Genomic DNA, 24,199 nt, shown 5'->3' on the forward strand with positions numbered 1-24,199 from the left:
CTTTGAGGTTCGCCGATGACATTGTAATTCTGTCAGAGACAACAAAGGACTTGGAAGATCAGTTGAACGGAATGTACAGTGTCTTGAAAGGAAGATATAAGATGAACATCAACAAAAGCAAAACGAGGATAATGTAATGTAGTCGAATTAAGTCGGGTGATGCTGAGGGAATTAGATTAGAAAATGAGACACCTTAAGTAGTAAAGGAGTTTTGCTATTTGGGGAGCAAAATAAGTGATGGTGGTCGAAGTAGAGAGGGTATAAAATGTAGACTGGCAATGGCAAGGAAAGCGTTTCTGAAAAAGAGAAATTTGTTAACATCGAGTATAGATTTAAGTGTCAGGAAGTCGTTTCTGAAAGTATTTGTATGGAGTGTAGCCATATATGGAAGTGAAACATGGACAATAAATAGCTTGGACCAGAAGAGAACAGAAGCTTTCGAAATGTGGTGCTACAGAAGAATGTTGAAGATTAGGTGGGTAGATCACGTAACTAATGAGGAGGAATTGAATAGGATTGGGGAGAAGAGAAGTTTGTGGCACAACCTGACTAGAAGAAGGGATCGGTTGGTAGGACATGTACTGAGGCATCAAGGGGTCACAAATTTAGCATTGGAGGGCAGTGTGGAGGGAAAGAATCGTAGAGGGAGACCAAGAGATGAATACACTTAGCAGATTCAGAATGATGTAGGTTGCAGTAGGTACTGGGAGATGAAGGAGCTTGCACAGGATAGATTAGCATGGAGAGCTGCATCAGACCAGTCTCAGGACTGAAGACCACAACAACAACAACAATATGAAAGATAACAGGGAACGCGTTATTAGAAATGAATCAGTCCTTAATGTTTTGCAACTTAAGTTTATTACTGTAGGTGACATTTCAAAAGTTTTACCACCCTCAACGGCACCTGAGACAACTAATAGCAGTAACTCACGTCATTCACTGAACCTTAGTCAAAACTAAATCTTTTTGTGAAAAAGAGGCCTTCCATAAATATCAAGTCCACCACGGTTCTATGGTAGTTGGAAATATTCTTGCTCTCGAAAAGGTTTCCCAACCGCCTATTCCGCGTCGTTCAAATGGTGAGTGGTTTTGCATAATCTGGATAACGAACTAACAAGTTAAAAGAAAAATACGCGATTAACAGCGTCAACAGTTCAAAATCAACAACATAACACTACTAATTTCACTGTACTCATGTTCCACGTGGATCTACTATGTGCAGCTCGAAAGTCACCTTTCGCCGTCGCTGTCTAGCACCAAGTGACGTTAAATATATGAAGAGTTCACGAACAGCTATTTGTGCTCACGTTTGGACTTTAAATGACACGCCGAACTGTTTTGTACAGCCACTGCTAACGAAGTGTGACGTTCGTACCAGGCCGAGAGTCGAACACAACGCCGAACGTCATTACCGATTAGGCATAAACAGAGGTGGATATCTAATTTTTGGCAACTACCACTTAAGAAGTCTCTCAACTGGAATCTGTACGTCTGACAAAAATGTTTGTAGTGAACCGTGACTCGTATCAAACAGCTACTGTTCCTATTAACTAACCAAAAAATATGTTAAATATGGTTTAGTTGAAAAGTGACAAATTGCGCGCATGTTTAAACTTGAAACAACCTGACCTGAACTTTTGTGCTGCACGAGGAGTGAAGCACAGTCAAATTTAGATATAGAATTTTTTCACCAGTAGTGAGATGTTTGAACTTGAAATGACACCAACAGACGTTAAATGTCGGTATATTCCACCAGTAGCGAGATGTTTGCCTGTTTAAGCTAGAAATAACGATACGAAAAACTGTGCTAAGTGTTGTGGGTTGGCCTTGCGCCTATGCAGTTTGCAACCCACACTACATCACAGTTACTCGGGCAGCCTAACTTATTGCAGAAGACATTCGGGGGCTTCCGCTGCACACTCGATCACCAGATGGCGACGAAAGCGTCGGCAGAAGTTGCTAGTGCCACGGACCTTTTTCTTACGCCAGCCAAGTGACAGGAAGTAAGACCGAACGTACTCTGCCGCGGGCGCAAGGACCCTGGGGATTCAGTTCCCTCTGAGCACGCTTCCCGTGCCTGCCGGCGAATGCTCATGCGTTTCCACAGTCAGGCACTGAGAGGTCGCCACTACGCTGAAATCAACGTTCGAACCAGCCATCTCGACCTGGATCCTGCAGCGTGGTGCCATTAAAGAAGACGTGGCTCCGTCGTCAGGAGTGATTATTGGATTCGTAATATTTCTGTGATCGCCGGTAGTTCGGCCTCCGCTGAGTTAGAAAATTATTATTTGAAACCTAGACTCTAACTGTTCCTTGGAGGACTTTGTTTTTACGTTTGAGACGTTTACATTTTCTGTCAGACCTCGGCCTTTTCCTAAAACTATTGTGAACTTTGAACAGACTTCATAAGTACGAAGTGAGCTAAGGAGTCTACTTAGTCAGTGTAGTGTATTAAGAACTTAAGTTAAGAGTGTGCCAAGGCTTAGTACAGTACTTTCTTCTCCTTCTTACAAGACAGTTGGACTGTTTATTTTATTTATTTATTTTTTTTATTCTACTCAGAAGAGTTTATTTCGACTTTCTTTAATTAAGATAGCTCTGAACCATAAACTTAGTTTTCTCCTTCCAAGGGTTGAAGGGTATGCTTTAGTTCAACAAACCGAGCTTATTTTTGTTCATGATTCCCAAGGCTTGTCATAAATAACTTAACATGTGTTCCTCTTCATTCAAAGACGCTTATGTTTGTTTTATGTACTGTACCGGGGCTGTGTACTTGTGGACCTCCTGTGATGGACAAATCACTGGGAGCGCAACTCCAGACTTTTCGTCGTTGTTGGTTACTCAAGAGAGATTAAGTATCGAATTCTGTTACATCTTTAGCTCCACATTAGTGAATCATGTTTTCCTGATGGAGGCTGCGTCCCACTATATGAGAAATCTGACTCCCTGGGAGCGGATTACAGTCTGTTCCATAAGACACACAGTATAAGAACGAAGCCAAGATACTGGGTACTTTACTTTCAATATTTATTGTAAGTATACTTGCCACTAGTCATTTTCTTTGTTCTTTCGTTGACTCACTGAACGTTGCATATTGAAAGGTACTGAAGAGTGTTGGTTAAGGGTTAGAAAATGCAGCGTAATAAGGAAAATAAGTCCTTAACATTTGGTACATTTTGTTTATCTGGATTGAGTGGAGGGGTAACGCAAGTGAAAGGAGCTGTAAACATTATTATCGTGTTTTGGATAGCAACGCAGACAAAAATAAGTACGAAACTGACATTGCGTTTTGTGGACTGACACTGGCCTTTTTTTCAGATTTCCTCAAGTTATTTAAGATAAATGCTTGCGTCTTATCATTGAAAGGGTACGTCTGATTTCGTTACCCAAACATCGCAATCCGAGCTTCTGTTTCGTGTCTAATGACGTCGTCCCCTACAGGAATTTAACCCCTAATCGTTTTCTCTTTCTTTTTTCTCCAACATTCGCGACTGAATGCAAAGTTTGAACAAATTTTAAATTTTCGCAGTTCATTACATTTGCCACACGGGCACACTGTAGTGGACTACGGTGGTAAATGTCAAAAGCGTCATTATGAAAGCCGGTTTCTTTTCGATTTGATTTCGTTGATGCAGCTCAACTAGTACACAATAAAAATGTTTCGAACTGCTTCCACTAGCTTGCCCTCTCCACTCAACCCAAAGAAACAAAATGTACCAAATGTTACTAATTTATTTTCCTTATTATGCTGCATTTTCTAAAGCTCAACCAACAATCTTCGGTACCTTTCAATATGCAACGTTCACTAAGTCATCGAAAGAACAATGAAAATGACTATTGGCAAATGAAGTTACAATAAATATAGAAAGGATATTACCTGATATCTTGGCTTCGTTGTTATACTGCGTGTCTTTTACCACGAACATATACATCACCAGAACGGCTTAAGTGGAAGGCAATATGTCCTGCAGAAACTTCTGCATTCTATAGGATTGCCAATTCGTGCAGGTGGCCCTTTTAGATGATATTATTTCAGTGATTACAAAATCAAGGCGAAAGCCGCCTCGAGTAGTCGAGGCCACTGAATGGTGACTGGGGAAGTAGTCGAACAAAGAATCGAATGTATGGAACAGGCTGTAATCCACTTCCAGGGAGTCAGAGTACTCATCTAGTGTGACGCATCCTCAATTAGGAAAGCATGATCCATCCAATGTGGAGCGAACGATGTAACAGAATTCGGTACTTAATCTCTCTCCTGAGAAATCAACAACGACGACAGTTCTGGAGTTCCACTCCCAGTGATGAGTCCGTCGCAGGTAGTCCACAAGTAAACAGCCCAGGTACAGTACATGAAACGAACATTGGTTTATTTGAATAAAGATAAACACATTTTAAGTTGTTAATGACAAGCCTTGGAAATCATGAACAAAAAAAAGCTCGGTTAGTTCAACTCAAACATATCCTTCATGTTCTGGCGTAACATCAAGCGCCGGCACTTCGGCCCGAAACGTTGCATCAGAGAAGGCTGTCAATAGAACGCTGACTAGGAGAATACCACGACAGGAGCGGCCTCTATCCGAAGAGAATACAACCGCCGCTGCAGCGAACCTCGGCGGCACTAGAAGAGCCGCACTAGAAGACAAGCTTTCACCGTAACTGTTTAGCTGAGACTTGTGCCTTATATTAATTGCTTGCATGGAAATTGTATACAGCGAAGGGCATTGATTAATTGCACGTCGGCAATTGCTTTCGACACCTGTGTGTGAAAAGGCAAAGTTGAGTATTCTCAATTCAATTTACTGTAATAATCTCCATTAATAAGATTTGCTTGAATGTTGTTTAGCTATCCGAGGACGCAGCACCCTAGGCACCCTATATTACACGAGTGGGCAAGATACCACATTTGAACCCTTGGAAGAAGCAAAAAAAGTTAAGATCGACTTTTGTTGTAAGGTTGTCATGGTAAGCCGTACTTCATTTGTATCACCATAGCTTTCCCTTTAATACGAGGGTTGTGTAACAACAACGACGCTGTACTATTGTACATATAAGTAATTTTCTTTTCTACAGATTTTTCGATAAACTTGTGTAATTGATGTTCTGACTTCATTTCTTTTTTGTTTCACGTCATTATGTTAAGAAAACTGTAAACAAGTTTCAGTGTGAATATCAATGTTCATGTCAAATGTCAAGTAATATTGTAATAGAATTGAAATGTAACAAATGTTGAGACTGTTGTAAGATGTTTAAAATTGTAACTGTGCGTCTGGTCCATAGGTAGGCAATGTGTTAGGATATGTAGAATGCAAAACCTCGGGTGAATACCCGGCCTATCAGGAAGCGGTAAAAGGTGGATGGCAGGTGAGCGCGGGAAAATGCACGCGGGCATTGCACGGCACAACGGGCTCAGTGGTAGTTGGAGTTTGGCACCGGTTTGAGCAACACCTTCTGGAGCGAGGAGGCTCTCCTGGATAACATAGCTTCACTGAGCCTCAGGTATGCTGTTCCAACGCCCACACAGCATGTCAAAATTCCATAGGCACTAAATGGAAAAGTATTGCGACGCTAAGAAGAATTAAAGTGCCGATACGTCAAGAGCCATAGCTGTGGTTGTATGTGTGCTCCGTGCTTCGCTATCTCGCCGCCCGCCAACCGCCGCATCGATACTAGCAGGCTGAAACTTTTAGTACTGTATTCGTATGGATCAGAACTTCCCCGTCATTTAATTATCCTCACAACTAACCTAGACAGGGTCCTTTCCAACTATTGTGCAATCCGAGTGTCCCGAAATGAAAAATTAAATTTTGTGTTAATAATAATTATTGGCAGACCTTGCTATGTTAGAATGGTGTTTAAAGAAGTGTTTTGTTAATAAACCAGTAAATGAATAACGAAGGTCTAACGAAGTTGAAAGATAACTTTAATATTGATATAGTAATGAAGTTTAATTATTTCGAGACAGATATAAAGGTATTTAAATGAGCAGTAAATAAGATGAGAAGAGTAGTAACGTATATACTGGAAATCTTGAACGCATAATAAATTCAGTAATCAGTTTCTTTTATACAGTGATCATAACAGTTTCAAGGTCCCCCCCCCCCCTTTTTTCATTCATTTGAATTCTGAAGCGTTCTAAATTGGTTTGACCAGCAAAAGTTAAAGTCAATATAAAAGTCAAAATTTATCAATGTTTTATCTTTAACAAAATTGACATTTTGTGTGTGTCACGAAAGTGCTATTTCTAGGGTAACCTATGCCCGATTTTAATCAGATTAATAGATAGTATAAAGTTTTGTAGTGTACATTGTAGTGTAGTGTTATGTATTCATGGTTTTTCCATATCAGTACAGAACGTGAAACTATCAGTTCAATAGATTTCCTGGTTCTAAAATTCTACTACATTATGCAGTGTTACTACCTGTTGTTTTGCATGAATATCTACCAACTTGTACAGGGAAGAAACTCAGTTAATGACTAATTAGGCTGGCGACCGTATTATTATCAAATTGGTAGCATCTTCAATGTTGCTTTTGGTCCATCCTGACGTGTAATTGCATTTCGAACTTGCTTGACGGATCATTGTTATTACAGAGTGGTTGTAAGTCTGATTTGCCACCATTCAGGTACACGCGGTCGATTTCTATACAAAAATCCTTTCTCATAAGGTGAACCCCGCTCACTTACCATAGTACAGGCTTTAACGAGTACTGTGTCACGCGGAGGTTACAAGTGGCGACCGTGACAGGACATCCACTTGTTGTCGGTCATAAATTAACGTGAGTACCGAACAGTGGATGTTCCGTGGCATGAATTGCAATAATATTTAGTGATGTAAATAGCAGTGAACATCAAGTACGGTTGTTGTTGTTGTGGTCTTCAGTCCTGAGACTGGTTTGATGCAGCTCTCCATGCTACTCTATCCAGTGCAAGTTTCTTCATCTCCCAGTACCTACTGCAACCTACATCCTTCTGAATCTGCTTAGTGTATTCATCTCTTGGTCTCACTCTACGATTTTTACCCTCCACGCTGCCCTCCAATGCTAAATTTGTGATCCCTTGATGCTTCAAAACATGCCCTACCAACCGATCCCTTCTTCTACTCAAGTTGTGCCACAAACTTCTCTTCTCCCCAATCTTATTCAATACCTCCTCATTAGTTACGTGATCTACCCACCTTATCTTCAGCATTCTTCTGTAGCACCACATTTCGAAAGCTTCTCTTCTCTTCTTGTCCAAACTGGTTATCGTCCATGTTTCACTTCCATACATGGCTACACTCCATACAAATACTTTCAGAAACGACTTCCTGACACTTAAATCTATATTCGATGTTAACAAATTTCTCTTCTTCAGAAACACTTTCCTTCCCATTGCCAGTCTACATTTTATATCCTCTCTACTTCGACCATCATCAGTTATTTTGCTTCCTAAATAGCAAAACCCCTTTACTACTTTAAGTGTCTCATTTCCTAATCTAATTCCCTCAGCATCACCTGATTTAATTTGGCTACATTCCATTATCCTCGTTTTGCTTTTGTTGATGTTCATCTTATAGCCTCCTTTCAAGACACTGTCCATTCCGTTCAACTGTTCTTCCCAGTCCTTTGCTGTCTCTGACAGAATTGCAATGTCATCGGCGAACCTCAAAGTTTTTACTTCTTCACCATGAATTTTAATACCTACTCCGAATTTTTCTTTTGTTTCCTTTACTGCTTGCTCAATATACAGATTGAATAACATCGGGGAGAGGCTACAATCCTGTCTCACTCCCTTCCCAACCACTGCTTCCCTTTCATGCCCCTCGACTCTTATAACTGCCATCTGGTTTCTGTACAAATTGTAAATAGCCTTTCGCTCCCTGTATTTTACCCCTGCCACCTTCAGAATTTGAAAGAGAGTATTCCAGTTAACATTGTCAAAAGCTTTCTCTAAGTCTACAAATGCTAGAAACGTAGGTTTGCCTTTCCTTAATCTTTCTTCTAAGATAAGTCGTAAGGTCAGTATTGCCTCACGTGTTCCAACATTTCTACGGAATCCAAACTGATCTTCCCCGAGGTCCACTTCTACCAGTTTTTCCATTCGTCTGTAAAGAATTCGCATTAGTATTTTGCAGCTGTGACTTATTAAACTGATAGTTCGGTAATTTTCACATCTGTCAACACCTGCTATCTTTGGGATTGGAATTATTATATTCTTCTTGAAGTCTGTGGGTATTTCGCCTGTCTCATACATCTTGTTCACCAGATGGTAGAGTTTTGTCATGACTGGCTCTCCCAAGGCCATCAGTAGTTCTAATGGAATGTTGTTCACTCCCGGGGCCTTGTTTCGACTCAGGTCTTTCAGTGCTCTGTCAAACTCTTCACGCAGTATCTTATCTCCTATTTCATCTTCATCTACATCCTCTTCCATTTCCATAATATTGTCCTCAAGTACATCGCCCTTCTATAAACCCTCTATGTACTCCTTCCACCTTTCTGCCTTCCCTTCTTTGCTAAGAACTGGGTTGCCATCTGAGCTCTTGATATTCACACAAGTGGCTCTCTTTTCTCCAAAGGTCTCTTTAATTTTCCTGTAGGCAGTATCTATCTTACCCCTAGTGAGACAAGCCTCTACATCCTTACATTTGTCCTCTAGCCATTCCTGCTTAGCCATTTTGCACCACCTGTCGATCTCATTTTTGAGACGTTTGTATTCCTTTTTGCCTGCTTCATTTACTGCATTTTTATATTTTCTCCTTTCATCAATTAAATTCAATATTTCTTCTGTTACCCAAGGATTTCTATTAGCCCTCGTCTTTTTACCTACTTGATCCTCTGCTGCCTTCACTACTTCATCCCTCAGAGCTACCCATTCTTCTTCTACTGTATTTCTTTCCCCCATTCCTGTCAACTGTTCCCTTATGCTCTCTCTGAAACTCTGTACAACCTCTGGTTCTTTCAGTTTATCCAGGTCCCATCTCCTTAAATTCCCACCTTTTTGCAGTTTCTTCAGTTTCAATCTGCAGTTCATACCCAATAGATTGTGGTCAGAATCCACATCTGCCCCTGGAAATGTCTTACAATTTAAAACCTGGTTCCTAAATCTCTGTCTTACTATTATATAATCTATCTGATACCTTTAAGTATCTCCAGGATTCTTCCAGGTATACAACCTTCTTTTATGATTCTTGAACCAAGTGTTAGCTATGATTAAGTTAGTACGGTAGTGAGGTGTAACTTGCGTTCAGTATGGACAAGAACGTAGACACAGTAGATGTGCCGAGCGGCTGGCAATGACAGGAGTTTACGCGGCCACATAACAGGTGGCGCTGGCCGTAGACAATTGGCGTACATACAATACCACGAACATGTTAACGAACAGATTGAAATATCAAGATCGCCTCAAACACAGCAACAATAAAACAGGAAGTAGAAGATGACTTTGTAGATGATAGTGGGTATGTGAACGAATCCACTGACATGTTTGATTCACCACAGGTATAGAAAGAACCGAAAGAAAATTTTGAAGTTGAATCGGAACGCACCGATTCCGTAGAACAAAACAGTGTGAAAATTTTAAGCATGAACGACTTATTTGAACGATTAACCAAACAAATTGCAGGACAGAATGATCAGCTTCAAACACACGTTGACGAGCAGCTTAAAACACATGTTGATCAACTCATAACACATGTCGATGTTCAGCTCAAAACACAGAATGGTCAGCTTAAAGCACAGATCGAAGAACAAGGAATTAAAATTAGTAAACAAATCGAACAGATAGAACAAAAAGTGGCTAATTTAAGTTCTGCAATAAATACTATGAAATCTGAAATTGACACAATTAATAAAAATATGAATACTATGCATGGGGAAATTGACAACATTAACAGTAGGTTTGATGTCGAAATTCTCAACATCCAAGAGAAAGTAGAGCCTCTAGTTGAAACAAAAAAAGACGAGAAAGTTTTCGGTCTTAAAACTGAGATCGTAAACGAATGACAACATGGAATCTCACGGTTGAAAAAGGCAGTGTCAGATACTGAAAGAAATTTAGGCGAACAAGTTACCGGATGTGTACAAAAGTGTGAACAAAACACATCGAAAATTCAAGGCAAAATTTTCGATCTCGGGAGTAAAATCAACGATAGGCATGGCGTGGTCTGTAATGACACGCCACTTACGAAGCTGTTGGAAGGTGAGGAACGCTTCGATCCCGCCAAGAAACATAACGGATGGCTTCCGTTGGATTTCATCAAAAATTACGAGAGAATGTTTCCTCAACACTTATCTGGTCAGGAGAAGATAAACGTAGTAATTAGCGCCTTGGCAGGTGATGCTAAGCGCTGGGGAAATTAACTTGAATACCGAACTAATGACGTTCGAAGAGCTTAAACAAAAGTTTATAGAATAATACTGGTCCGAACAAAAACAGGATCATTTGTGGCGCGAGTTTATCATGGCAAAACTTCATGATAACAGGGGCAGGAATTCTTTGAAAGATTTCTGTGAATATTGGTACCGAAAGTTGACACATTTAAGAGGGAGAAGATCTGATTCTGAAATCGTATAGGAGCTATATAAAAAGCTTCCAGAAGATTCGAAGAGATATGTGGGAAGCAATCATCGCAGCTTCCAAGCGTTTCTCGAAAGGGTCGAAGACGAAGACCACTGGCGCGAAAGTTATGCCAATTATCAGAATTTTAGTAACAGGAATAACCGCAATAATAACGAGAGGAATGACGGTGATGGTTTTCGCGTCAACATGATACAGAGAGGTAGAGGCAGAGGAAGAGGAAGAGGGGGTTATCCAGGTCGCGGTAGAGGGTACACAGCGCAAAATAATAACGACGTGGGAAACTGATTTCCGCGAACGTTGCGGGCCAAACGGAAGCAGACAGAACATACCGGCCCCGATTTAAGAAACATTACCAGACTGACAGTAAAGTTATGAGACAGCTTAGGGACAGGACGCAGCGTGTTGTTGCGAAACAAGCGTCAGGTGCGTGCGCAGATGATTCATCTTCGCCATGCAGTGCGCTACATGTTAACAGGCGAGTGGAGCATCAGAGTGCAACGGCCCAGCCTAGCAGACCAGCTGTTCAGAGAGAAGTCGCTAGCAAGGCGGCAAAATTAGGTACGAACATTGCCGTAAGAGCTGGTGAATACAGTACGTGTGGTAATTCCGTGGCGAAGGAAATAGTAGATGGAACAGTGGATACACAGAGAGGTGCAGTTAGCAGTGTCAGCAATGAAGCAAATGGCGAGAATGAATTAGCCGAAGTAACTGATTGGCATGTGCAGATCGACGATCTGTACAAGGGCCTCAAGCAATGTGAGTGGGAGGATTTTAAGATGGAATATGAGGCAAGGAGTTTAATTAGTGAAAACGGAAATAGTAGGGACGTCCATAAGATGACGTGGCCCGAATTTAAGGAGAAGGGAGTAAATAGCGCTGCGCAAAGTACGCGTACTGCCGATAGGACGATGGTTAAAGATAGGAAGGAATTGGAGGATGAAACCCTAAGCATCGACGAGGAAGAAACTTCTGTTAACGATCCGCCAACAGTACAAGTTGTTACCAAAAGTCACCGTAGGGAAGGGGCAGGTAATTACCTACGAGTAACTGAAGTTCACAAGGATTACACTAAATATGAAGTAATAGTGGATGTGAGTACAGCTGATAATGAGGTCGTTTTGCGAAAAGAGGATATTGGGTTAAAATCAAAGCCTGACGACAATGCAGAGGGAGAACTTAGTGCCTGTCTCAGAAAGCTTTTATGTTAGAACCTGAAAGCGATCCAGAATGGCCGGATAATGACGATAGTTCAGATGACGGGTATTTCAGTACTAGTGAAAATAATGGGAATACAGCTGCATGCGGTATTTTACCTACTGATGACGAAGTTTCAAAACAAAACCCTGATATTGAAACTGAACACAGAAAAAAGGAGCCACCGGACGACTCAGTGTCTATTTTGCAAAGAGTTCAAGTAAGTAAAGACTTTGAACTCCAGAAACCGAGAAAGCCACCAGATATAAATGGTTCACAGGTCAGGAACGTATCTAGGGACGATGTCACAGTCGACCAAGGTGCGTTGTGGAAAAAACAGGAAGGGACATGATTTAGAGTCTGGGGTAGATTTATATCGGAATTTGAGAATGTCATGAACACCTTAGATCATGAGTCTACTGGGCTCCCACCGGAAGTACAGGCTTTAACGAGTACTGTGTCACGCTGAGGTTACAGTTGGATCATTAATAGCGGCAACTATTTATTTACAGCTCTTACAAAATACATACGTGTTTCAAAGTTTTACTGATCTTCAAGGTAGTCACCAGCATTGTGTATAACCCGTTGCCAGCGATATGGAAGCCGTAGGATACTCTCAGCAGTGCCAGTTGTGTTGACAATTCGAGCGGCGTGGTCTATTGCCCAACGGATTTGTAGCAATTCTGAAGCGAATGCCATGAAGTGTTTCCTTCAGTTTAGAAACTGAGTTGAACTTACGAGGAATTAAGTCAGGGGAGTGCAGTAGGCAGTATAGCACTTAGCAGCCCCATCTGTCAAACAAATCAGTAACAGCTTGCACTGTATGTGCTTGACCATTGTCCTGCAAAATGATGGTCAGGTCCTGCAGAAAGTGTCATCACTTCTGTCTCTAAGCTGGTCGTAGGTTGTGTTCCAAAAATGAACAGCATAAATACAGAAGTGATGACACTTTCTGCCGGACCTGACCATCATTTTGCAAGACAATGCTCAAGCACGTACAGTGCAAGCTGTTACTGATTTGTTTGACTGATGGGGCTGCTGACTTCTATACTATCTACTGTACTCCTCTGACTTAAGCCCTCATAAGTTCAACTCCATTTCTAAACTGAAGGAAACACTTCACGGCATTCGCTTCAGAACTGCTACAAATTCGTCGGGCAATAGACTACGCCGCTCGAACTGTCAACACAACTGGCACTGCTGAGAGTATCCCACGACTTCTATATCGCTGGCAATGGGTTAAACACAATGCTATGACTGCAATGAAGGTCAGTAAAACTTTGAAACACTTCTCTGTTTTGTACGAGCTGTAAATAAATAGTTGGAACTATTAAAATTCCAACCCTCGTATGTTAAACAACGTGTATTATATTAAACAGCACGTGTGTGAGAAATTTAGAAACAATCACAGAAAATTTTCCTGCTGCTGAGGCATCCGACATAAAGTGTGGTAACTAACAGCATCTTCATAATCGTTTTACTTACTTTCAGTGTTTGTTTCCTGTGAAATAAAGTACACCTGAATACTATGTGTGTGTTTATGTGTGTGTGTGTGTGTGTGTGTGTGTGTGTGTGTGTGTGTGTGTGTGTTTGTGTGTGTGTTTTTCTGTGTGTCTAAGCTGGCTATAATGTACGTTATCGGATTTAATTTGATATGGATACCACGAGTCAGTTAAATGTAATTTAAACGTAACGATCTTTTCGTTTCGGAAACATTACGGTAACTTATGCCCGAGTTTTAGTTATTTCTCCAGAACCACGGTGCTAGCGTCTAGTATCAAGTGGTCCAAAGAATAAGCGAAGACAGTAACTTGTTCTCGAAAGAACAGTTACTGTTGATGACCGTGCAGCTTTTCCCTGGAATAAATGATGACTGACTGAAAACCTCAACTGCCGACAGGTGTTGTTGATATACCTCGATGTGGACAGATGAAAATGTGTGCCCCGACCGGGACCCAAACCTGGGATCTCCTGCTTACATGGCAGACGCTCTGTCCATCTGAGCCACCGAGGACACAGACAAATAGCGCGACTGCAGGGACTTATCTCTTGCACGCTTCCCGTGAGCCTCACATTCCCAACTGTCCACAATTCTACATATGTATTGTACCTTATAGACATTTGCCCACCCACTCATTAATCGCGCACGCTTTGGCAATTCCCGTAAGAGTTTGGGCAACCTGTGCGCATTCGCACAGACGAAGGTGACTGGCTGGGTAGCCTTTAACTATATATACGAAGACAGTAACTTGTTCTACCGGTCGGGGCACACATTTTCAGCTGTCTACATCGAATATCAACAACACCTGTCGGCAGCTGAGGTTTTCAGTTAGTCATCATTCATTCCAGGGAAAAGCTGCACGGTCATCAACAGTAACTGTTCTTTCGAGAGCAAGTTACTGTCTTCGTATATATAGTTAAAGGCTACCCAGCCATTGACTTTCGTCTGTGCGAATGCGCACAGGTTGCCCAAACTCTTACGGGAATCGCCAAAGCGTGCGCGATTAATGAGTGGGTGGGCAAATGTCTATAAGGTACAATACATATGTAGAATTGTGGACAGTTGGGAATGTGAGTCTCACTGGAACCATGCAAGGGATAAGTCCCTGCAGTCGCGCTATTCATCTGTGTCCTCGGTGGCTCAGATGGATAGAGCGTCTGCCATATAAGCAGGAGATCCCGGGTTCGGGTCCCGGTCGGGGCACACATTTTCAGCTGTCCACATCGAGGTATATCAACAACACCTGTCGGCAGCTGAGCTTTTCAGTTAGTCATCATGTATTCCAAAGAATAAGGTTCCTGTAACACCTATATCTGATGATGAACTCGCAATGACTTGAAATTCAGTTTATGGCACAATAGATGGTCCAGACTCAAAAAGGATATAACCTGCCCAAACAATCAATAAATATGAAGTAGTTACCGCCAACAGAAAAAGTCACATTTTACGCACCAGCGATCGCTAAGCAATGGAGGAAACTGGAGACTACGGAGAGAGAGAGCAGTGCAGAGGTACTCACCCTGGAACTCCTTGCGCGCGGAGCTGACGCTGGTGACGATGTTGGCGACGTGTCCGAGCACGGTGGCGAACAGCAGCAGGCCGAACAGCAGCTGCGCGATCACGAAGACGTACTCGCCGGTGCTGCGAGGCCTCGGCAGGTCGCCGATGGTGGTCAGCGCCAGCGTGCACCAGTAGTAGCTCTGCAGGTACTGTTTCACCACGTCGGCGCTTTCGCTGTCGTTGTACACCCAGTTCTTGCTGCCGAAACCGTTGTTCTTCTGGATGATGTGGTACAGGCAGCCGTTCCAGTGGAAGATCACCAGCAGGTAGTGGATGAGGCTGGTGGACCGGAACAGGTTCGGGTAGTTGGTGTGCCGCTCGGTGCGGTCCATGAAGGCCCAGAAGCGGTAGATTTTGACGAGGCGGAACGACCGCAGGATGGAGTTGAAGCCGATCGAAAGGTACAGGAAGTCGAGCGGCAGCAGGCACAGGCAGTCGATGTAGAACGTGGTGGAGTTCATGTAGTGGTGGCGGAGCTTGGTCGAGTCCGTCTGCAGCACGCCGTCCTCGAGGTAACCAGTTCGGAAGTGGAACACGATGTCGGCCAGGTACAGGAAGTCTGCCAGGTAGTCGAGGCAGAACCACACCACGATCGTCTCGCCTGCAATGAGGAAAAGACTGAATGGAACTCATCAACTCTTTGGGAACCGTATTAAACGGAATGATAAAAATTGGTTTCTCATCAAACGGGGCTTAGTGTAGTAAATTTTAATCCTGTGATGCTGACGGAAAGCTTGCAATAGCAACAAAATGTTTCTGCGAGAAGAGCAATATTTTAAGGTCCAATGCAAATTTAAGTGTTACGATGCCTATTCCGGAGCCGGATGCGGTGGCTGAGCGGTTCTAGGCCCTTCAGTCCGGAACCGCGCTACTGCTACGGTCGCAGGTTTGAATCCTGCCTCGGGCATGGATGTGTGTGATGTCCTTAGGTTAGTTAGGTTTAAGTAGTTCTAAGTTCTAGGGGACTGATGACCTCAGATGTCAAGTCCTATAGTGCTCAGAACCATTTGAATCATTTTGAACCTATTCCGGAAGTATCTGTCAGGAATGAAACCCTGCACTGAAGTGAAAAGTGCACTATTGCAGAATAGACGACAAGAGAATGGCAGGTTTTAAATGTAATGTTCCAGAAGAATGCTGATGATCTGATGGGTTGATAAACTAATGAAGAGGTACTGAAGCGAACTGGGGAAAAGGCGTGTTTCAGCACCACTAAAAGAAGGGGTCTGTTGATAGAAGAAACGTTGAATCACAATTATTAGTTTTAATAGTGTATGCAAGTGCGAAGGGTACCACCTACAGAAGGAGATCAAGGCTTTACTAAAGTAAGCAGCTGAAAATATATCGAGGTTGTTGTAATTATGCGAAGGTGAATTGGTTTACTCAGAATGGACTTGCACGGAGAACTGCATCAAATTATTTTTCGTACTGAAGTACGTAAAAACAATGAAACTTAGTTATTTATCGTGTTGTTATGGAACCGTAAAACAAATTGGCATTAAGGGGTAGACAATTTGCACATCCATAATATGGATAATGTTATTATTTTATAATTTAAACACACACGAAAGTTGTGATAAATTTGTTATTTTTCAATGACAACAAAAACAAATGTAAAACAACCAGATTTCGAGAAACGGTACTATAAAGAGGACATCGACCATAAAAGCAACTCAGATAGTCTATAAACATGCTAAAAATTAGATAACAAAGGGTTATGTATTAATAATGAGTCATGCAGCTCAGCTTCCTACAAGATCCCGGGGTCTGTCTGTCCTTTGTTTGTTCGATTCAGAGATGTTGGTGTTCTGGTGCAGGCGTTTGCCTCAACAGTGGCAACTCGATTTCAGCGACAGTGGACGTGAAACAGCGCAATCGGCAGTGCGGCGAACGGAGCGACGGATTCGAGGCTGTGGAGTGGACCAGCCCTGGCTTGACGGAAGTGGCAGCGGGAGTTAGCAAGCGGCTGCTAGAACGCACAGGACGAGTTCCCGTATGGTTTCAGAACGAAAGGCCCACAGGCGTTTGCATTCAGTCGAAAGGGATCATCATTTGCCCTGGTGTTTTCCACTACTTAGTGATTTTCTGTGACTTGTGGTAATCGGTGGAGTGGCTGTAGCGCTGTGACCCCGGACACTAATTTTGATGCTAGTTACAGAACTCTGACCGATGGAATAACTGAATTCCAAAAAGAATGAGCCTGGATAGTATCGTCTTGGTGACAATTGTTTCATATTTATTCAGTTAAACTGAAGGCCCTCCTAGTGTTTTTTGTAGATATTTCCTTACATCTTCCAAGTAGTGTGTGTGTGTGTGTGTGTGTGTGTGTGTGTGTGTGTGTGTGCAAGTTGCTGTCTTTCCCGGGGTTGACCTAGGTTGGGACCTGTTTAGTTTAACCTTCGCGTCTCTCTGCGACCTCTTGGGTTGTTTGGGTCTCTGTAGCGTCCCTCTCGTGTTTTGGTTCGATACGGTGGTTGCAGTCCTTGGTTTTTGCCCATTGCCTTTTGAGCCCCTGGTAGCTCGGTTCTTTCATGTTGGCTGTGGTTTCACAAAGACACTGTACTATTTCGCATCGGACTTACGTTCCATTACCACGCGTAATTATTAAAACTCCTTCTGGACAAGTGGTATGGAACCGACCGTCAAGACATGCCTCAGTGTAGTCTAGTTTTTCCGGCTCTGCGCGGCTGTCGCGATTTTAAAGCTACTGCTAGTGCACCGGTAATGGTGGATGTTTATCTAATACCGAAGCTAGAAGATATTGTGGAGTGTATGGCTGTGTACAATGTGTTTGCAAAGACAGACTTGCATGATGCATACTTACAGCTTACATTGGCTGCAGAATCTCAGAAAGTGTACATGCTAAACACCCCATATGGATCATTCCAAAATAGCTGCCTCCCGTTTGGCATCACATGGGCTCTGGCGATTTTTCAAAAATACATGGAGAAGATCATCCATGATGTCCCAGAGAAAGTAAACTACTTGGATGATATTATCATGGCACGCAAAGACGGCTCACCCATGGAAAAGAGTTTAGACGCATTATTCACCATCTTTGCCAAGGCCAGTTTCCAGTTTAACCTAAAAAATCCTTGGGACACATATGCAGTGCAAGCGGAATCAGGGCCACCCCACACTACACAGCCATGCAAAAATAGCCAGCCTCCTGGACACGTTGCAGTTAAGGTCAGTTCTCGGGCAACCCAATTATTATCGACAGTTAATCCTGCACGTTGCCGCTACAGTGGAAGCATTACTCTGGAAGAACATCACATGGAGTTAAGTCCCATTGTGCTTAGAGCCAACATCACATGGAAGTGGATACCCTCTTTTGAGAAAGCTTTTCATGCTTTGAAGCAGGTCTTGTTCTGACCAGCTGCCTAACAGAATATGATCCTCACCAAGACAATGCACCACCTACAATGTTGGGTCTCACACGATGCAAACGTCTTCCTGTAGGTCAGGATATAGACTTCCTGAAGTCTGTTTTCATACCGAGTGCACAGCTGCACATGCCTTGGACAGCTAGCCATTGATGCACAGCTCACCAGCTAGCACACTACCAAAGACATGGTGCTCTGGGAGGTCCCCCATCTCATCCAACATGGGCAACCACAGGTTGAGAAACATCTCATATAGCCTGATGTGAAGGCATACTGGTTTAATCGCCATGAGCTGTCCACCCTTTGGAATGGCCTGTTTCTGCAAGGAGATGATGGGGGTATCTGCATGGTGATATCCAGTTCCCTCCACTGGTGCATCCTGGACCTCCTCTAAGAGCGCTGTTGGGGAGTCGTCCTTACCAAATGGTTTCCAAGAGAACATGTCTACTGGTGTAGGCTGAAGACTACCATCTCAAAGGTATTTGCCTCCTTCACCACCTGTCAAAACAGAAAGGCATCAATAGCCTGTTGATCCTTTCCTTGGCGTAGTATATATTCCTCTTTGTACGAACTGGCCCTTTTCTGGATTCTTCCTGGTTGATCGCAGTCGATGCCAGTAGCACTTTCATTTCTTCTTCAGTATGCTATCTGCAATCATTTCTCAAATCATCCAAATCTTTGCACAACTGCATGCACTTGAGGGTCTACAGAATTTAATTTCTTTGGAGCCTCCAATGGCAACGCACTCATCCACATGATTCCCTCTCACCTGACCTCCACCAGCCTCATCTGGCATTTCGTTTGTACTTTCAAAACTCAAACGATCTTGTTGAACCATCACTACTCAGTGAACCATACCCTCACCTTATTTCTGTCATTATACAGAACCTCTCCTCATGATGATTCGTCTCCACCTGGGGGACTGAACAGCCACCCTCATGTCTCCATCTATCTCTTATCCGTCTGTCAAAGGACCCAACCCCCCCTTCCCCGTCAGAGTGTCTGACAGCAGCATTTTTCTCCATGGGATCCCATCTGGGCTGTCAGGTTCGCCAGAGGATGTCCACTACCTAACTCCAATCAGTCGCGCCATGCTGAAAGTGCAGTTTCTGAGTGTCAGCTGCCATAGAAACATCAACCAAGTTCGACTATGCCATGGATCCACGCCACTTCATGAGCCACAAACACTGTTCCGTGTTACGGATTCACAAAGGTCTGCAGACCCTCTAACGGCCTCTGACATCTTGGGGCCATCGTTCTTGGTTGTCCAACCACTTGTGGTCAGATTCTGGGCGTCATATCCGACCGCAGTGAATGTGGACCCCAGCCCAGTCCCCATCGCCTGACGCAGAGTACAATGACACTGTCGAGGATTCCGACACCTGCCTCCACCTCGCTTCTTTGCTGATGGGAGAAGACTGCTGTGGTGGTAATGAAAGCTAGCACCATCATCTATCAGCATCACTGCCAGCTCGTCTTCCTTCGACAGAACCTTGACAGCGAAGCGCAGTGGAAGCTCGCCTCCAGCGCCAGTCTGTCACAGCACCAACGCGAGGCCAGCAGATGGCACTAGTGGCGCCAAGAGAGGTCGCTGGCCGCGCAGAACTATTTCCTTCCATAAGACCACATGCGGCAGACAGTTCTCCTTGTATACTGCCACCCACTGACTGCTAGGCCGACGCACTACCAATAGTGAGCCAGATCCGTCGAAGCGAGCGGACTGGGCAGGACGCTGAGTACATCAAGTTCTTCTTCAGTCCAGCGGTCGCTCTCGGCTGTATAAGAGGATCGTCACACTGCTCATTTCAGGACTTCGACTTTGCTAGGCGACGTGGTGCTTAGGGCACTGTTTCTCATTTGCTCACAGTTTTCTCGTTAGAGTGTGACGTGATTGTGCTTCAACGACCTTAGACAAGTGCACCGAGGCAGTGTCGCGATTTTCAAAACTGGTTTTGTTTCTAAACTAGTGTGGTGCTGCAGACTTGAGAAGACACGTATAGCGTCTTGCCGTAGTGGTTTTGTTAAGCTTGGAGTTCTGATTAGTTAGTAGTTCCCATAAAAACACGGTAAGTGCGTGCTTAAGTTAACATAAATATCTTGTCTGGAAGTTTGAAAAGTGTCAAATAAATTTTCAAATTTTGTTAAAGTGCTACTTGTACTTCAGTTGTGCGAGTATCCTCTGTTGGCGGATATTTAATTACGGATCGGTGGAGATACAACAGAGTCCCTGAGCTTTCGGAAAAGCAGGCAGCTGCAATTGTGTGTTGTCACCCTGGAAGAAAGGAATGTTCACAGTGTACCCGTCGTGAACAAGTAGAAGGAATTGGAGCGTGTGGGCACCAAGAATACTGAGATAAAAATTATTCTCCTGGTGTTCACGGTATCCTGAATGGGTAGACCGAAGTCACAGAACATTAAACGTCCCCAAAACCTGGCAGGACCATTTGCAGACCGAAATGAAACCTCCATATACTGTAGGTTAAACGTCTCATTTAGCCGCTTGTGCCTTCGACTCATTGCGTTATTAAAAAAAACAAACAGACAAAACTGCGACCCCTCTGAGCACATAACATCTCTCCAGTCAAATTCTGCCCAGTTTATGAGCTTTCTAAGTCACTGAAGGCACATTTCTTTATGTAATGCTGTGAACAATATCATTTTGCGAGGTCCCCGACTCCAAATCCCCATGTCATGCAGTTACCACCGCAAAATTCGTTCGTGAGCTTGCTGTGAAGGACCTGCATTGCTGATACCAGCAGTTCTTGTCGGGTTTGAAACCGTTTGCCATACACAAGGCGTGTCACTCGACTCAGGTACCTGTTGGTCAGCACCTTTTCATGACTAGTATTCCTATGGTGTGTTTTATAGCTTCCCAATTAGATGACGTCACCACGTCACCTCATTTTACTGCACCGATACCCTTTAAGTGACTTGCGAATGCGAATAAACATCGCCTTACTGTGTAAAGCTCCTCTAACGTAATTTGTTTATTAATTTTGCGGCTGTTGGTCTCGAGCATGGAGGCCTTGAAGAGAAAATACACTTCGTTAGTGAATAAAATTGAGAATGTAGGCTAATACGAACGCATGAAAATCAGTATAAAGGGATGGATATATGCAGGAAAATTAACACTGTCATTTGGAATAGTTGTGGAATCCAGTATACCGACAAATGGCGTCAAATGGTGTCGAACTTGATATCAGTATGTAACAGGACATCAACGATTCAGGTGGTGGAGGCTGGAACTCGGTATAAAGCGATTCGGCTCTGCCCCTACTGCAGACAGGAAATACACACCATTAGCAGCAGTGAATTCTGGGAACAAAACCACGATTTTTACAATGCTCCGCGCAAAACAGGTATCAAGTGATGAAAAAGCAAAAATCTGTATGTAGAAAGAAATGGGACTCTGCAATCGACAAGCCGCCAAGAAAATGAACTGGTCAGATACAGTGACTGATAATTTTGTTAGACTGGGAGCACGATGTGGACAGAACGGAAAATATGGGCAAACTAGAAAATTATCTGAAGTACAGAAGGGGTCATTTTTCCGTAAATCAAGGCCCACAAACCGTTATTCTTCTCAACTCGTTGCTGATTTATAGCTGCCAGTAATTGCCAGACGTGTACAACAAATTCTATCACATGGCTAACATGTTTCAATCAAGAAACGACTGCAGAAACGCGCATTAACACCGACACAAAAACAGGCTAGGTTAGAGTTGGCTGAAAAACATACGTCGTGGACTTCAGAAAGCAATAAAGTGATCTTCAGGGATGAGAAGTAATTTAGTTTAGATTGTTAGGAGCGATTTCAGTGTTATTGAAATGATTTGATAACAGAGCTCCTGATAAGAACGAAGAGAAATTTTGGTGGAGAAAAGTGTCATGTTTTAGGCAGTCTTCGGCGCTAAAGGCACCTGAAAACCACGCATTGGTTGGGGCTACACTAGGATGAGCTCCATGTAAACTGAGATGCCTGAAACAGAATTGATTGGAGTGTATGAGGACTTAGGGGACGAAAGTCTAATGTTTCAACAACGAAATGCATCTTTGTATCGTTCTGCTAAACAAAAAAAAAAGTGGTCTGAAGAAAAGATACCGATGTCGAACCATGGCGTGCACGTAGCCTGGGTTTGAAACCCATAGAAAACCATTGTGGATTACTTGTTAGGCGTCTTTATGGCAATGAAAGGCAATTTGAGGCCGTATGTGAGCTGAAAAGAGCAATACGAAGAAAGTGTGCAACAATGTATTGGAAAGAACTACAAATCTCATCAATGTCAACGCCGAAGAGAATGCTGGAGGTAATTAGGAAGAACGAAGTTTCGACAAAATGCTAACAGTGCAATGACACAACAGGAAACTGAGTGCTTTTTTCCGTCCAGAGAATGTAAACACATTATTTTGTTATTCGTGCTACGACAGAAACTGTGTAATTCCGTCATGATTGTTTATGTCTTATATGTATCTACTGCTTTCATTGTAAATTCGATATATGTACAATTCAGACATTGTGCTGTTACTTCAGTGGAACCCTGACATTATAGTGATTTCCACTACTGTACTTGTGGATATTAAAGTCTCCAGTTAAAGGAGGAAAGAATGTCACACAGAAATATCAACTGTATCAATGGATATTACTTCCAATTATTATCCTTTTGACATGTAGCACACTCCATAACAATGTCTAGGCTCATCCATACTCACTTCACATTCAGCCTGAAATAACCATTGCTCCATTGAATTTTCACTTTAATTTAACAGGTTACCACTGTTGACGGAAACTGTTTCATATGTGTTCCAGTAGCAATATGTTCTAATGACCGAATTTACTGATCAACTACCATGATGCTGTTTCTCCACAAGTTTCACAAGTATTTCTGTGTACCCTTCCGTGAATAAACCGAATAAAAAAACTACTTTTACCGTATGATCCGAAGTAATACTTTAAACTTATTATCATATATTTTAGCAAATTCGTGAGACCATTTATGCAGCATGCCGCTGCAACTGCACCATAAGTAAGCTGAACAACTACTCTCCGCTCACATACGTACGCATGACTAGTATTGCTCGTACGCTGATAACTTTCAATAGGAAGACAATGCCCCCGCCAGAAAAAAAAAGCGATCAGCTTCTAACGTTTCAGAAACCAGCGGAGCGTGAGGAGTGCGATTTTACTACGTTATAACACCAAAGATAGCAGTGGTAACTAGTGAAAAGTTTTAGGTGATAGCCAGGTACCGCTTCCACACCACACAACACTTTCCAGAAGGTCCAGTGTGTTTTTCTAAGGGGAGGCTAATATTCTGAACATTGAGCTTAGAATAGAGGATGAGTTATACATGAAGGCAAAGATTGAAATCTGGTAAACATGTTAATGGCAATGTGGCAAAGATCTCTCATTAACGGTGATGCTGGTTGCTGGTAGTATGTAGAAATACAAAAAAAGTGCTAGCAAAACAGTTTAGATAGCAAGTGTTTATTTATTGTTCCGTGGGACCAAATTAAGGAGAAGTCTCCATGGTCATGGAACGAGCCAATAAACATGAAATTATAACACAATACCAGAAACACATAAAATGAAATATAAGAAACATATTCAGGCGACAATTCGTAAGTTTAAATAAAGAAAATCAACAATGTAACACTGGAATTTGCTTAATTTTTCAGAATAGAAGGAGTGAGCCATGAAGAAACTCTTCAGTTTGGACTTAAAAGTGTTTGGGCTACTGCTAAGATTTTTGAGTTCTTATGGTAGCCTATTGAAAATGGATACAGCAGAATACTGCACTCCTTTCTGCACAAGAGTCAAGGAAGTCCATACCACATGCAGATTTGATATCTGTCTAGTATTAACTGAGTGAGAGCTGCTAGCTTTTGGGAATAAGTTAATATTGCTAACAACAAACGACATTAAAGAAAATATATACTGTGAGGGCAATGTCAGAATTCTCAGACTATTGAATAGGGGCCGACAAGAGGTTCTCGAACT

General features: G+C 42.7%; 1 protein-coding gene across 1 annotated transcript in view; it reads right to left on the reverse strand.

Annotated features, from left to right (window-relative positions):
• Window positions 1–24,199, reverse strand: part of LOC124775147 (potassium/sodium hyperpolarization-activated cyclic nucleotide-gated channel 1) — a 1,234,094-nt gene that overhangs the window by 504,547 nt on the left and 705,348 nt on the right. Inside the window, exon 9 of the mRNA XM_047249987.1 lies at window positions 14,775–15,416. Within this exon, the coding sequence (XP_047105943.1) occupies window positions 14,775–15,416 (642 nt within the window). The remainder of the gene's footprint in view (window positions 1–14,774; window positions 15,417–24,199) is intronic.

Source organism: Schistocerca piceifrons, chromosome 2 (genome assembly GCF_021461385.2).
Source record: "Schistocerca piceifrons isolate TAMUIC-IGC-003096 chromosome 2, iqSchPice1.1, whole genome shotgun sequence".
Classification (NCBI taxonomy): Eukaryota; Metazoa; Arthropoda; class Insecta; order Orthoptera; family Acrididae; genus Schistocerca; species Schistocerca piceifrons.